At 43.8% G+C, this 16,358-nt stretch overlaps 1 protein-coding gene across 1 annotated transcript in view; it reads right to left on the reverse strand.

The window, feature by feature from the left end:
- The window catches only part of Clic5 (chloride intracellular channel 5), a 144,772-nt gene extending 129,919 nt beyond the window's left edge, over positions 1-14,853 (reverse strand). Inside the window, exon 1 of the mRNA XM_051152920.1 lies at positions 14,320-14,853. Coding sequence (XP_051008877.1) covers positions 14,320-14,838 — 519 coding nt within the window. The 5' untranslated portion in view covers positions 14,839-14,853. The remainder of the gene's footprint in view (positions 1-14,319) is intronic.
- Between the last annotated feature and the right edge of the window lie 1,505 nt (positions 14,854-16,358).

Here is a 16,358-nt window from a genome sequence, read left to right on the forward strand (position 1 = left end):
CCACCTTGCATTACTTTTCTACCTCTCACACTGCCTGCACGTGAGGCACAGAGTACAGATGCAATAAAGATTTATTGACCTGCTGATTCAAGACATCTAAAGAGAAACCTTAGAGAGAATAGGAGATCAGCCAGAGGCTCACTCTTGCAGCTATAAAATGTTTATTATGGAGTAAGACTCAGAAGGGAACCAGTGAGCCATTGCCTTAGCATTTTCTGAGTATATGTGACAACACCCCTCATTTAGCCTACATAGCCTTCCCTATTGGTCTTTGGGTTTTTTGTTTGTTTAGTTTCGGTTTTTTGTTTTTTGGTTTGGTTTGGGTTTTTTTTTGTTTTTTGTTTGTTTGTTTGTTTTGCTGTTATCAGTATCTTTTCAAATTTTGGGGAATGGAACTCAGACCTGACACATGATAGATGCACCATATCACTGAGCCTCAGTCCCAGCCAGTTTTTCACTCTTTGAGTTGCCCAAGCTGTCTTGAACTCAATCTGTAGCCTAGGCTTGTCTTAAACTTTCAATCCTCCTGCCTCCACCTCCCTAGTGGATAGGATTATAGGTTTGTGCCACCAGGCCTGCCACCTCTCAATGATTCTTTATGAACACTGGCTACCTAGTAAGTTCTTGGGACTGAAAAAGAAAGTGGTAAAGAGAAGGACCCTCCTTTCCGTGTCCATGCTTGACCCTGGTGGCTGCAGGGGTAACACCTTACCCTGTGGGTTCTAAGGCACTGAAAGAGCCCTGTGCCTAAGAGACAGTCAGTCTCACTAGTCCTCAGCATGGCCCATGGACCCTGACAGCTTCACTGTGATTTGCATGGGCCCATTAGGGTTCCAGAGCTTTGCTATGTAGCTGTCATTTAAAACCAGCCTGTTCACACAAATGGACCCCATAGGCACGGCTCAGGAAACAGAGTGAACCAGCCTGCTCACACAAATGGACGCCGTAGGCACTGCTTAGGGAACAGAATGAACCAGCCTGTTCACACAAATGGACGCCATAGGCACGGCTTAGGGAACAGAGTGAACCAGCCTGTTCACACAAATGGACACTGTAGGCACGGCTTAGGGAACAGAATGAACCAGCCTGCTCACACAAATGGATGCTGTAGGCACGGCTTAGGGAACAGAATGAACCAGCCTGCTCACACAAATGGATGCTGTAGGCACGGCTTAGGGAACAGAGTGAACCAGCCTGCTCACACAAATGGACGCCGTAGGCATGGCTTAGGGAACAGAGTGAACCAGCCTGTTCACACAAATGGACGCTGTAGGCACTGCTTAGGGAACAGAATGGTATCACCAGTACTTTACTTTGTGTGTATGAGCACTCTTCCAATTCATTAAGCCCGATTACTCGGTCTCCTGCTTCCAGACAAAAGTAAAATTCCCAAGGAAGGCCTGTGGCCGCATAACTGACAGGGCTTCCCAGCAAAGACGAACTCCGGCCTGTTGACTCTACGACAGTACTGCCCTGTGAAACGCTCTATGCTGACAGAGAGGTTCCTTGTCTGCACTTCCCAATGTGGGCACACTTGAAATATGGCCCGTGGGATTGAAGAAGTGACCCTTATTTTATTTCACTTTAATTAATTTACACAGAAACAGTTGCATGTGCTTGTGGCTGCCCTTTGGAATAAGACAGTTCTAGAAGAATGGAGCCAGGTTCTAGAGAGCTGCTACTGTGGATATTAAGATTCTTTCTCTTCTTGTCATCATAGAAGAATAAAATAAAAGGCACTTCTGCAGCTGCAGGCCAGTGAACAACAGGCACCCCTTCCAGCTATTTGCTCCCTCCTTCCCTATTTACCTGAGGCATGAGCATTGGAACCTTGGAATGTCAGCTGTTTGCTAAACAATGCATTCTCTTTTTTACTTTAGCGGTTGCCTTGCGACTGTTGCCCGCCAGCCCTCTCAGAAGTTGGTGGCTCTTAAAAGACCTGATACCTATTGTTGACCCAAAGGTTCATTCAAGGAGGAAAGAGGACTCAGCCTTAAAGCTACAAAAGGCCATGGCCTCCAGGCCAGAGGGCTGACATTTGTCACTACGAACATCAACAGACCATTTAGTTTCATGTGAAAAGGGCATGCTACTCTCACAGGGTGGTTTTGTGTTCCTTTCTCTCTGAATGTGTGAGATACGTGTGGCTATGCATGTTTCTACATGTTCATGTGTGTGAGTGGGCATGTGTACGTCATGACGTGCACATGGCGGTCAGATGCCAGTCCTCGACTTGTACCTTCCTTAGGGCAGGGTCTCTGGCTGTTCAGTGCTGTGTACACGAGACTTGCTGGCTGATGGGCTTTTGGGTTTCTCCTGTCTCACCATGGAAGCGCTGAGATTAGGGATCTTTCCATGCCTGGCTTTATGTAAGTTCTAGAGGTACAAACTGTTCCTCATGACTGTGTGGCAAGAACTTTACTCTCAAGGCATGTTCACATGCCTGTCTCATGGTTTTGAAGGAACATCTTCCATTTAGGAGCGGAGCTTCCAAATCCCACGCGCACGTTAGAATTCACACACAAGTAGTTTCTGAACGCTGAGGCTGGGTACGGGAGGATAGCTTGCCAATAGGATTTCACCTTGGCAGAAATAAAAACTTTCTTTATGGAATCCGAAAGGAAATCATGGCAACAGCAGAGGCTTGAATAGTAGGAGATTAGTAGATGAGATGCCGTATTTACAATTTTATCAGTGAATAATTAGCTAGGATATACTGAGAGCTTAAAAAAAAAAAAAAAAAAAAAAAAAAAAGATAAAGGCTTTCCAAAAGACAACACGCCTTCAAGAGAAGAAGAGTAAGGGTCAGAAAGGAACCTTTCACCAGAGGCCAACACATTTGCTGAAGCTGTCATTTCACAAAATTATGCCGGAACCATTAGACTCTGTTGGGCTTCGTGACTGCACTGGAAACTTCACAAACTTAAAGAAAGGAGAAACATCTCAAAAGAAACAAAGACCTTAAACTCACCTTGGACACTCCCAGCTTCTATCAGGAGAGAAGGAAGGAAATCAGATTTAAACATTGCTGCTGAAAAAAAAAATGATACAAAACAATGATTTTCAGCTACTGAGGACAGGCCCTGTAACGTCTACACATACCATCTACCAGCCTCTGTGTTGGGTGAGGAGTTTGAGTAGTTCGAGGCTGCTGAAATTTTCACTTCTAAATATCATAGAAGATAGATAGATAGATAGATAGATAGATAGATAGATAGATAGATAGAAGATAGATAGATAGATAGATAGATAGAAGATAGATAGATAGATAGATAGATAGATAGATAGATAGATAGATAGATAGATGAATGATAGATAAATGATAGAAGAAAAGTATATTTCAAACAGATCCTCTTAAATCTTTAGCTAAGTCCAGACTTGTACACCTATTTGAAGAAACTATAAAATATAGGAAAAGAGTTAGGCTAAGTGGGAGAAACAAACCCAGGTCCGCACACAGAACTGGTGAGAGTTTGTTTCCCGGTGTAGGGTAAGAGAAGACCTAGTACACGAGCATCGGGTAGAGTTCCCACAGGATACTGCTCCGCGCACACAGCCAACATAACTAGACAAATCCATTCCGACTACTTAACTTGCAGTGGAGTATGAGGGCCTAGCCTCTTTAAAGGAACACAACAAAACGCAGCAGCCAACACTGTATCTGGAAGTCAAAAGAAATTCTCCCAGTATGCCCACAATTAGCAAGATGCAGCTCATAACAGGTGTGGGGACGCCAAACAATCAGGATAAATGCATAGGTAAGCGAAATGCTCAAAGCCATGTAGAAGAACATCAACATCACCTTGTAAATACACACTAGATGCTTCCAAAGGCAGAAGGAAGCATGAGCCCGATAGGGTGACAGTTGACAATAAGCTCAGCAACACAGACAACAAGTGACTTGAAAGTCACACATCGCCAGACTCACAAAAGAAGAAAGTATGACCTAGATAGCCCGGAGTCTGTCACATGCATGGCTTTGTAGTACCGAAGAAAATATTCCCACCAGATTAAAAACAATCTCCAGTCTACTGGGAAATTCTAGCAAGCTCTAAATGAAAGAATAACAACAATTATTTTAAAATCTATCTCCCAAGCCTGGCTCAGTGGTACATGCCTATAATTCCAGCCCTTGGGGAGGCAGAGGCAGGTGGATCTCTGTGAGTTTGAGGCCAGCCTGGTCTACAAAGTGAGTCCAGTACAGACAAGGCTACACAGAGAAACCCTGTCTTGAAAAACAAACAAAATCTATCTCACAAAATATACGAGAGACACCCCAACAAATTTCTATGAGAACACAGGACAAAGAAAGTGAAATAAAGCTACTAATATCCTTCATAAGTATATTTGCAAAAGACAACAAGATTATAGTAAGTCAGATCTAGAATTCAAAAATAATAACACACTGCAGAAAACTTATCTCAATGCTGGTCTAACATTTAAAAAAATTAATGTGTCTCACTGTAAAAGGATGGAAAAGGGGCTGGAGAAATGTCTCAAATCACATGCAAAAAGGGTATGGAGTCTACCTTAACTTATGTGATTTATGTTTTATTTTACAATGTTGCAAATCTAACCCTAGGCTTTGCACATGCTAGACAAGTGCTCTATCCCTGTGCTACACCTCATGTCATCTTTTGAAGAAGGCAAAACTATACAGAGATAGGATGAACACTGGTGGCTTCCAAGAGGCATGAGCTATCTGGGAGGGACTTTCTGAGGTGATGAACAAGTTCTGTATCAAGGCTGTGGAAGTGATGTCCTGGCTATGCATGTTTGTCAAAGGTCATTGAAGTGTACACCTAAGTATAATTTTAATGTACATAAATTATATTCCAAATATAAAGTAGTTACCCTACATAATAGGGTGTGAGGTTATTGCAACTCATACTAAGAGGGAAAGCAAGAAATAATTTATGATACATTAATTTGTACTCATGTTGGCCACAGTGTGCATAAAAACTCTCAGGAAGCACATCCATGTAACTTCAGAATGGAAATTTCAATGAGGATAAGGAGTGATTCTCTTCTGTTTCCACTTTCAAACCATGCAAATAGGCAGCTTACTCAAAGGAGAGAGGGGAGCCTGGATGAATCTCATTCAATGATTTGCCTTTGCAAGTAAAAAATCTAAGACTCAGCACACAGGTGGCATCTCTGGCAGGTGACATTTCCAGGGAAGTTACATGGTTTGTGTCAGTATCCAGGCCTAGCTCCAGAGTTCTATCCAAGAAACAGGCACAGCACAGGAGTCTAGCCCAGGACAAGCTTCGGTAGATGGGAATTTGTTTCTTTCTCCTCTGTGCCAGCTGGTTTCTCACAAACATTCAGAGACACAGGGCTCTGCTTGGATGCTCACCTAGTATCCTGGAGCACACCAAGAAATGAGCCCTCCAAAAGCTAGCCCAAATACCCTTCCAATAACCAGCATGGGCCAATTCAGCTCAACAAGTGTTCTTAGCCCCAACTGTGGGCCAGATTCTGCTAACGGTGGGGATTATACAGGGGTAAGATGTAGGTGGAGTGTGCTTTCATTGTGCAGTTTCAGCCCAGTGGGTAACTGAGGAGAACCAATCAACCAGATCATGTCAGTCTGTAGTGACAAACATTATGACAGAGGCAAGTGCTAGGGCAAGGTCCCTCAGAACTTCCCTGAGGGTTGGAGATATCTTTTGGGGGGAATGTTGAGCCCAGAAAGATGAGGAAGGATTGATCAGATGACAAAAATGAGTGTGATGGGCAGAGGGCATGTCAACGTTTCCTCATGGAAAGGGGGTGGGGAACATCATTAGACCCTTGTCTGACATCACAGCACTCAGTCTCTCCTGACCCTCTCTCCTCCTAGCTGCATGAGATTTTGTCCCAGATGCATGTGGTCTTTTGAAAGTATATAGAAAGTGGAGCTGAAATATAACGCTGACTCCATTTGTGTAGTTGAGGAAAAAGTTATCATTTAGGCTCAGATGGGATTTTCTATGGGTGTAGTTCTTCAGGGGTCACCCATGCTTATGTAAACAACCCCTTACCTATAGTCCTAAGAGACAAAAGGGCTTCAAGACTGACCAAGGAGTGCTTGGGAAGAACAGTTCCTTCTATTGTTTTGCCCTAAGATGAGTAGATATTAGTTGAATCTTATTAGGACAAGTTCACCCAACACTTAGAAATATTGCCTCCCACCCCCTTCCCTTGGGAAAATTCATATAATCTCCATCTGCTGGTTTGAATAATACTTCTTTTTTACTCTTTTGAAGAGAATTCTCAAGATGTTAAGTTTAGAGCAAACAGTTGACTAGAAAGGAAAGACAAAGAACTAGGTTGGACAGTAGCAAACTCTATTCCTTCACACATGGGCATCAGAGGCAAGAGTGCCCATGCAGGGAACGAAGAATGCATCACAGTGGCAATTATGATTTCTGAAAGAGAGAGAGAGAGAGAGAGAGAGAGAGAGAGAGAGAGAGAGAGAGAGAGAGCTGTGAGGTCACCTGACATCATAGAGCTTTGGAACTTTCCTGAACCTTCTGAAACATATAGATGAACACTGAACTTCCCAAGACACAGGTGTCGCTATAAAGAAAAACACCCTTGGCCAACAGTCTAGAGAGCCAGCTTGCCACAGACTGCTTTATGAAAGTTGCTTGAGTTGTCTGGTTTGTAATCTTCTTGTCACTATTCTGGGGTTCTGTGACTAATTGATTTTCAAAGCAAAGCAGTTCACAGGGGCCCCTCAGAAATGGTGTTGAATGTGGCTGATGCTTGATGGAGCTCTCAGCATTGTAATTAAAATGGAATTATGGTAAGAATAGTGGTTTGTTGACACCCACCCATTGTTTCACTTCTACATGCTTTGTTCGGTTTGTAGAAGGACAAGTGCTGAGGCAACAAGCTCAGGCTTGTGTATTCTTACAAATGTTTCCAAAACCTACTTGCAAAGTCTTTAGCAGTGACATTGGAGCTGACTTTTCTTCCTGATCATGGAACAGGAAGACCTTCCAGACATCTTGAGAATGCTCTAGCCTGGTTATTCCAGACCTACTCAAACATGTTTTTTAATACTAAAAAAAAAAAAAAAAAAAAAAAAACAGTTGACATATGCTGAATTTATATACTTCCCATCACTTTACAGCGAAGAAACTGCAAACACATGGAGGTAATCTGTAAAATAATATTACACTAGCTAGCTTTTACTAAAGTTTTCTATGTATATAATGTCAAGCACTTAAATGTCCAGATGATGAGTTGAAAGGTAACAGTCTTAATTGCACACAGGTTTTTACAGTTAAACAGTTGAATAGATCTTAGGCTGTTTGATGATAGGTGTCTTGGTCTTGCTCTGGGTGGCAAGTGGAAATGCATGCAATTTGATTGTCTGCCCTTTGCTACTGTGTTTTGCTCATGCTACCTCAAAAACAAAACAAACAACAACAACATCAAAAACATTACTCTTGATGGCTTCCAGGATAAATTCCAACTTCCTTAGTTTTTGTCTTCACTATCTGGCACCTCCATGGACTTCTGTCCATCCAGCCACGTGACTCTGGTCCTGATGTTGCATGTCTCTGCTGTGCGCTGCCAGGGCCACCCTGCCCCAGCTCTAGTTGAGCTGCGGCATTCAGTATCCAGGTCCAGCCTCCTTCCGCTCATTGTTCAGTGGGGTTTTATATAAGCCCCACCCTCCTTAAAGACAAATGGATTTAATGGCTTGCTTATGAAAACTCCTAGGAAGAACTTGGATGCTCAAGAGACCTGATCTTACCAGGTACTGGCCAAGGAAAGAGCTCCAGGTCACGCTATGGCAGGGGACAAGGAAGGCTGTGATGGCTATTCTTTTTTGTCAACTTGACTCTTATCTGGAATGAGCTACAACCCAGAAATGGAGGGCACACCTGTGAGAGATTTTCTGCTTGGTTTGAAGTAAGTGAATCTGCTTCTAGTCCAGAGCTTTGAAGTTGGAAGACACACACCTTTGATCTGGATCTAGAGGCTTGAAGACACAAGCCTTTAATCCAAATCTTGAAGTGAGAAGACTAAAAAACTTCAATCTGCTGGAAGCCTGCATAAGGACATAGAAGAAGGAAGCTTTTGCTCTTTGCCTGCTTGCCCTCACCTGCTGGCACATCCTTTCCTTCACTGGCATTGGAGCCTGTTTCTTCTGACTTCCAGCACATACAGAAGAGCAGCTGAGATACCCAGGCACGTGGGACTGATCCACGACTAGATTCCTGGACTTTCCATTCACAGTCAGCCATTGCTGGATTAGCTGGACTGCAGCCTGTAAGTCATTACAGCAAATCTCCTTTATATATACATATATGGATCCATTCCATAAGTTCCTGACTAATCAAAGGCCTATGAACCAATGTGATCTCTTATACTGTACATCCCATCAATACAAAAAGTAAGCATTCGTCCACAATATGCATACATTTTCACTTACAAATTACATCAATCTGATGCATTAAGAATATACGTGTACAATATAAAATATGTAAAACGTTACCATTTAAGAGGATCTAGTGAAACATAAATATGCATGCTGCTCATTTTAAACTCCAATTCTAATAGTCTAAGACCACGTGAGTTAGGTTGAGTAGCATATCTTGAATTTTTGTGACCCTTGGCATCACAACAAGCTCCTGATATGACTGAACCTCAATAAAATGCTCGTAGAACTTTTTTTATTATTAGTCTATGGCAATAAAATAATTCAGTGACTCTTCTTACTAACCTGGGTCAACTTAATAAAAATAATTTCTTTAGAAAAACTCTAGGGTCACTGATGGTGACACATCAGTGATCCCAGCACTTATGAAGTGGAGGCAAGAAGCTCAGGAGGTACACATAAATAGTGAGTTTGAGACCGTCCTAGGCCACATGAGAAGAGACTGAAAACAACAATAACAACAACAACAACAACAACAAAAACTCTACCAAACTAAATTAAAGCCAGATAGGAAAATACGCTTGATTGAGTTCAGAGTCGCAGCTTGCCACTGACTACATAGTGTTTCTGAACCTTCCTAATGCTGTGACCATTTAATACAATCCCTCATGTTCTGGTGACCCTCGGCCATAAAATTATTTTGTTGCTCCCTCATAACTGTAACTTTGCTACTGTTATGAGTCATGCTGAGAATATCTGATATGCAGGATGTCTGATATGACCCACATGTTGAGACCCACTGGACTAAAAGAAGCTCATGACTATGACCCAGAAATATACTAAATATGGCTGTCAAGTCATCTGGCTTCACGATTGACACTATTTATGTTTTCTATGAAAGATTTTAGTCCCACTTAAATCTATTCTTTCCACAAGCTGTATGTCAATCCATGTGGACTCTGTGAGTGTTCTAGCCACAGACAGGCTCTGTTGACTATGGTTGTCAATATTTTAGAGAGATGGGGTTCACTCGAGCTGAGGGGGTTGAGAAGTGTTGGTTTTAGAGATAATCAGTCACCATTTCTCTAGGGTGACTGATTTTACGTTGCATCTGTGTACACAGCTGATAAACAGCTAGGGCTGTGCATTTTAGAACCAAAGACTGTAAGAGCTGGAGTAGATTGCATTTCAAATATGGGAATGTTTGGGTCCAGGAGTATTTCATACCATACAACTGACAGAGAAGAATAGACCAGTATTCGCCCCACAATATTACACCTTAGTAGTAGGAAAAAAACAATATAGTTATTCTGTGCTACCAGCAGCAAACATTATGCTTAAAATAAGTTATTTCCATAAGGTTCCAATCCAGTACAATAAATCATCGTGGCCCCTGGATACTTGCCGCATGACAAACAAGACACTAAATGCTCCACATGCATTACTTTATTTATTATTCAGCACACCGCTACAGGGGTTGTGTCAGTATAGTACCCATTTGCCAATGAGAAGACTCAACTGGAGAGAAACTAAGAACTCAGCGATTCGTTTGCAAGACGGGGATGTAGTTGAGTTGGCAGGATGCTTGCCTAGCACATCCAGGACAGCCTCAGCTTCCATCCCCAGCACCGTGTACAACCAGCCACGGTGGTGCATTCACGACATCCCAGCACTTGGAAGGCAGAGGCAGGATGATCAGAAGCTGGTGGCCAGCCTGAGCTGTATGACACTACTCCTGTCTTTCAGATCATTAATTCTTGAAGCCATGCTAACTCCAATTAAGGTCATTGTCTTGGTCTTAAACAAAACATAAGGATGTTTTTCTGCTGTCATCCCCCACTACCCCCCCCACCCCCTCTGACACATACATACAGGCACCCTTTAGTAAAGTCTGCTCCCTCAGCCACACATCCCCTGAGAGGGGTCCATGCATGAGTGGAAAGAACACCCCATTCCAGCAGCTGCTAGAGCCTCTATGTCAACTAGGGCTCCTCCTGCACTGAACCCACAGCAACCCCATCAGCACATCCCTAGGCTGTCCCTGTCTCTCTCACTGCTTCCCTGCTGTCACAGTCTAATCCAGGCTCAGCCTCCATACCAACCCTTCCCCCAAACACAGCCTGTTTTTATAAAACATGGCCCCTGGGGCTCCCTTTGAAACTGTCCAAAGATTGCCTGGATCACTCAGAGTAGACATGAAAGTCCTTCTAATTGCCAGGGGCAGACATGGCCCAGCTTCTCCTCATCTCTAGCCTCCCATTGCCTCACCAGCTGCTTCTCCACAGCCAGCCAAACTGCTTTCTCCCTCTCCTCCTCAGCACTCTCCTCTATGGGAAGCTGAACGATGGCCACAGGTACGTTCGCGCTAATTCCCGCAAGTTGTGAGTGTGACTATGTGGCAACACGCACTTGTAGATTAAACCAAACTAAGGCTCTATAAATGGTAGCATCCTGGATTACTACTAGGCCCAATCTAATTGAGTGTCTTACCAGAGAGGTGTAAGAGAAGGAGGGGGGAGCGGAAGAGGAAAGGGAGAGGAGGAAGAGGAAGAGCAGCGGGAAGAGAACAGGATGATGGTGGAAACTAAGAGAAGAGATAAGGTGAGAGACCTAGGACACATCAACAGCTTCTAGGAGGTGGCAAAGACATAAGGAGAGTTTGTCCTGGAGCCCGATAGCGCAGCCTTCCCGTGCCCCATCAGTGAAGGCACAATGACTTCCAGAGCCGTAAGACAGTGTTTATGCAGTTTAAGCCTAGTCTAAGGTTTCAGTCATTTGTCACAGCGGCAGCAAGAAATAGATACACCCATCTCTTGTTTAATATCTCTTGCTAGTGCCAGCAGTGGGCTGCAGTTTCTATTTACGCAATTACTGTCTGTCACATTATAAAGCCAGTGCACACCACAAATACGGCTGGGGCGACCAAATGGATGAAGTGTTTTAAGTGTCTGGCTGACTCAACATAAAGCTGGCTGAACATAACTATTCCCTCCCCCGCGCCACCTCCCCACCGCCACATACCTGTCTCACACTGTCTCTCACTGATGTGCCCAGAAAGGGTGGAAGAATGCACAAGCAATCGGGTATGACTACAGCCCTGGTTCTCGGCACAAAAGCAGAAAACCCAGGGCTCGGGAGCCTCCGTCTGCTAGGAAGATGGCTAACCACACTGCCCAACCAATGCAGTTCCAGCACACATTCCAGAGACCTTGGAGGAGAAAGGAGCCCATGTAGGTCACACCACACTGACCCCCTCTACACCTGTTCCAGCAGAGCAGCGCTTGATGGATGTTGGTTATCGATGGCATGTTCATTTAGCTTTGAACAGCAGTCTACAGTCAAGGTGGGGAGGAGCGTGGAGTTGGGAATGGGGCTTGGACTGTGCCTCTTCCCCACAGAATGCTGCCAAACATCCCCTCGAGAAGCTCCCACACGGGAACTGAGATCAATAGTATAGTCTGTGGCTACTTCATAGCATTGTGTTCCTAAGACACAGTATCAGCTCAAACACCTTAAATCCAGTATCTGCCTCAGAGAAAAAACAACTTAGCATCTCCCATTGCTGGTACCGGCAGGCGACACCACATTCCCTTTTCCTGCTACTTCTATTTGCCTCCAACCCCAAGGCCAGGATGATGTCTCAAATTCATAAATCATGTCTTAATGGGCCTGTGAGGATGGTCCTGACTCTCCCCATGCTGCTGCAGGAGGTCAGGCGGATGCAGGTATTTCTGTCTTGAGAAGAAATACATCAAGTTTCCACTTCTTACAAAGTGAGTTTTAACACCGTGGTGCTGTTTTGAGGTGGACACAGACACGGGCAGATTTCTTGACGCCACCTCCTCCACAGAGCCTCTACTGACTTCTTGCACAGCTCAGCATCTGCTCAGCGCCTCCTCAGAACATGCATGGCATTTCACTGCCCTATCTCTCACAACATGTCCACCGCCCTTCTACTCTGTCTCTCACAACTTATTGTTCCTTTCTCAAGGGCAAAAGTCACATCTTCCACATTCCTTCTCCCCTCAGCTGTGTGGCCTGGTACCACCCAAGTATGAAGTAAGCACCACATGGGGTTTTAAAATGGTAGATTCGGAGAAACACATGACACAGAACACAAAAGCATATTGAGGTGTTCGGCTGGCAAAGTTCATGCCATTAGCAGTGTAGGGACAGATTATCATGGAGTGGGGGTTTTACAGGTTCAGAGAGTAATTTTTTTTTGAAACAGGCCTCATGTATCCCAACTTAGCCTGGAATGTAGCCAAGGATGACCTTGGACGTCTGAGCTTCTTGTCTCCACCTTCCCAAACCGATTAGGGTTGCACCAGCATTGAAAGTTTTATGTGACGCTCAAGAACCTGTGAGGGGCATACACTGGCGAGAAGCCTACAGCTGAGCTACACCTCCAGTCCTGAGAGTAACCACAGTGTTTTTCCTCTTATGTGTATGTGTATGAGTGCGTGTGTGTGTGTGTGTGTGTGTGTGTGTGTATGTGTGTGTATGTGGGTGTATGTGTGTGTATGTGTGTGTGTATATGTGTGTGTATGTGTGTGTATGTGTGTGTGTGTATGTGGGTGTATGTGTGTGTGTATGTGGGTGTATGTGTATGTGTATGTGGGTGTATGTGTGTGTGTATGTGGGTGTATGTGTGTGTGTATGTGGGTGTATGTGTGTGGGTGTATGTGTGTGTATGTGTGTGTATGTGTGTGTATGTGTGTGTGTGTATGTGGGTGTATGTGTGTGTGTGTATGTGTGTGTATGTGTGTGTATGTGTGTGTATGTGTGTGTGTGTGTGTTGGAAGCAAGCTTGTGTGCCTGCATGCAGGTATATGCATCTAAAGGCCTAAGGCTGGCATCAGCAGTTCTTTTTTATTGCGTTTCATCTTTTTCATCGAGGCAGCGTCTCTCAATCAAAAGCAGATCTTGACAATTCAGCTAATCTTGGGAACCAGCTTGTTCCAGGGCCCCCTTGTCTCTGCCCTGTGAACACTGGAACTCAGCCAGTCTGCCACACCCACCTGACATTTATATGGTTCTGGAGATCTGAACTCCATCCCTCACGTGTGATCAGCTAGACTTTAGCCATGAGTCATCTTCCCAACCTTAGTATTTATTTTATTAGCAAAAATTAGCAATACACACTCGTATGTTCATGTCCACATGAAGAAATTCTTGTGAAGATGGCTATTACGTGCATTGGTGGGGTTTGAAAAAGAGGCATCTGCCACTTGGATTTTTTTTAACTCTGAATCACTTTATATTTTAATAACAATCATAGTCATAACCTTTATGGTGTTATCAATCTAATCAGTAAACGTCTTTGTTTCGGTATCATAAGCATTAAATATTAACACATGGTTGGCATCTTGGAAACTCGCAAATTATTTTACATCATCAAATCCTGAGTTTTATTGGTGTTGACAGAGCACACGATGACAGACACAGCATTTTCTGATCTAGTGTTGGCAGTATGTGTGACCTTAGAAATGCAAGGTGGAGGAAGAGGAGATTCAAGAGAGATGATACGACTGAAGAGAGATACGACTTCTCTTGCTTTCTCTGGTTTCATCATCATCATCATCATCACGTTGACAAAGGGAATTTAACCCAGCAGGAAAATGCAGTTAACATCTATCACAGATGTAAAGATTTGAGCAGCAATTTCTGGTCACTCATTTAAATTGTTAGAAAGTGGTCTTCCTGCGGTTTATAAAAGATGATGACTAAACACACACCCCTTAAATGGACTTTCTAATTTGGATCATTTCGAGAAGTCCTGAAGCTATTCCAAATGACCAATTATATCATCTCTGCTCTGGGACATGGGTGGTGACCCACTCGCCAGGACAACATAGGTTGTTCCCTGATCCACAGAGCAAAGCACAACACTGAACCCTTCACCGTGTGTGGGTGTGCCTATCACAGACAGCGCTTACCTTCACAAACAGGAAGATCTCAGGGATGTAGGAAGCTGCTTCATTTTCTTCCAAACTAGCAACAGCAGAAGTGCAGGTAGGGGAGCTGTGGCCGGTGGGAAAGGCCTTGCTGTGCTGAACCGTGAAGCTCAGTGGAGAAGGAACCTCTTCCTTGCTCGGTCTTCCATTCTTCTGCAGCTCCCATTGCAGAGGCTCTGGGTCCTGGCTTGATGAAAATGAGTCCTTCATAGAGATGTCCCTGACCTCCTGGGGCTCAGAAAACACCTCATCATGCAAGAGGTAGCCTTCTGCTTCTGGCTCCAGGGAGGATGGAGTGGCCTCTTCCCTTTTCAAGGCATACACTGACAAAGAATCATATTCCTGGCTTTCTAGCCTAGTGGTGTACAGATCACTTTCAGTCCACAAGTCTTCACGGACTCTGTCATATAAAGGAGCATCGTTTTCCTCCAGCGGGTCTGGACCCTCATCTCTGCTCCCTTTTTGGATTGTGTCGTAGATGTCACTGTAGTCTTCATTCATGCTGTTTGGTCTGGCAGATCTTTTCCCAGGCCGACTTGAGTAGGTATGGCTAAGGAAAGGGCTAAAGGCTGTTGCTTTGCCGCCACGCACTGGACTCAATGGGCTTTTGAAGTGCAGCACTGAGCAACAGCCATCAATGACAGGTCTCTAACAATCATTTACCGGAGATTTAATAAACAAACCACAGACTCATTGGAAGGAAGATAAAGTCCACCCATTCGGTTAACTCCTTCACAACCAAAGACACTCTCAACTAGACTCTGGTGTTTCCTCCACTTCCAGTAACTCTAAGAAGTTGAAGTATCAATCCAGTCCAAGTTGAAATCCTGAACACTTAGCCTCTTGTGACTCACGGAGGAGTCATCTGCTGCAATCACTCTAACTGCTGACCCCACAAGTCAGTGGGGGACTGTAATCAGTATAAACCCATCTGCTTACAGCTCAATTCATCACACAAATGATTTTTTTTTCAAACTAATGCTCTATGTCATGAATTCCCCACAGCCCAGCTAAATAACCAATTTTATTTATGGTCCTTATCTGGAAACACCAGTAGGTGATTAAGTGACAGAAGGAAAGGATGATAAGTGCCTGCAGGCACATCAATAATACACACCACAGAAAATGAGACTCAAACATTTGTGGCTTTGGTTTTTATCCAGCCTCCCTCACATTGTACATGGTGGTCCACTGTCAACAGATGTCCACTAAGATGCTCTCATACAAAGGACTCTGAGCCAAGCACTAGACAGAAGAAGAAGAAGATACCTAGCCCAGGAAGAAAAAGCAAGCCCTAGCAGACATAGAAAAACTGTATAAGATGTTAGGGCAGTTGACCTTAGCTTGAGATGCCCAGGCCACCCAGTAGGTGTCATCTCTAGATGCTGCCCATCTTCCTGTATATGCTCTTTGTTCTGTAGTTTAGAGCTCTGCTCTACTAAGGCCTGTTTCTCTTCATCATCCCAGATGTACCTCTTTTTTGAAGTGAAATCATACAAGTTGTAAATGAATTCTGATGTCTAGAAATCATATGAAAAGTGACAGGCATCAAAGTCCTGGTTGAAAGGCTTCAAAGCATTTGGTTTTGGTGTGTTATAGCAATGGCTTGTTATGTCCTAAGGCTTCTAAGGAAACTTCTAGAGGAAACCTAGCTTTTAGTGCCAGTAAGACTGGATGAGGGAAAGGAAGTAGAGGTAGTTCTTAAGGACTACTGACATTAATTCTTTTGTTTTTTGAGACAAGGTCTATGTAGACCTTAGTGGTCTAGAACTTACTATGTAGACTAGGCTGGCCTTAAACTCCCAGAGAAGACCTGCCTCTGCCTTTCAAATGCTGGAATTTTGAACTATTTATCTTATTGAAATGGTTTAATGGGTACAGATACTGGATAAATTATATTAGGCTCCAGAACTAGATGTGCATAATAAATGGTCCCAATTCAAGTTTTCTTCATAACTTTAAAGCTTTATATAACTTAACAGTTTAGGTTATATAAATATAATCATCCTACATTTTATTTC

This window comes from Acomys russatus, chromosome 11 (assembly GCF_903995435.1).
Source record: "Acomys russatus chromosome 11, mAcoRus1.1, whole genome shotgun sequence".
NCBI lineage: Eukaryota > Metazoa > Chordata > Mammalia > Rodentia > Muridae > Acomys > Acomys russatus.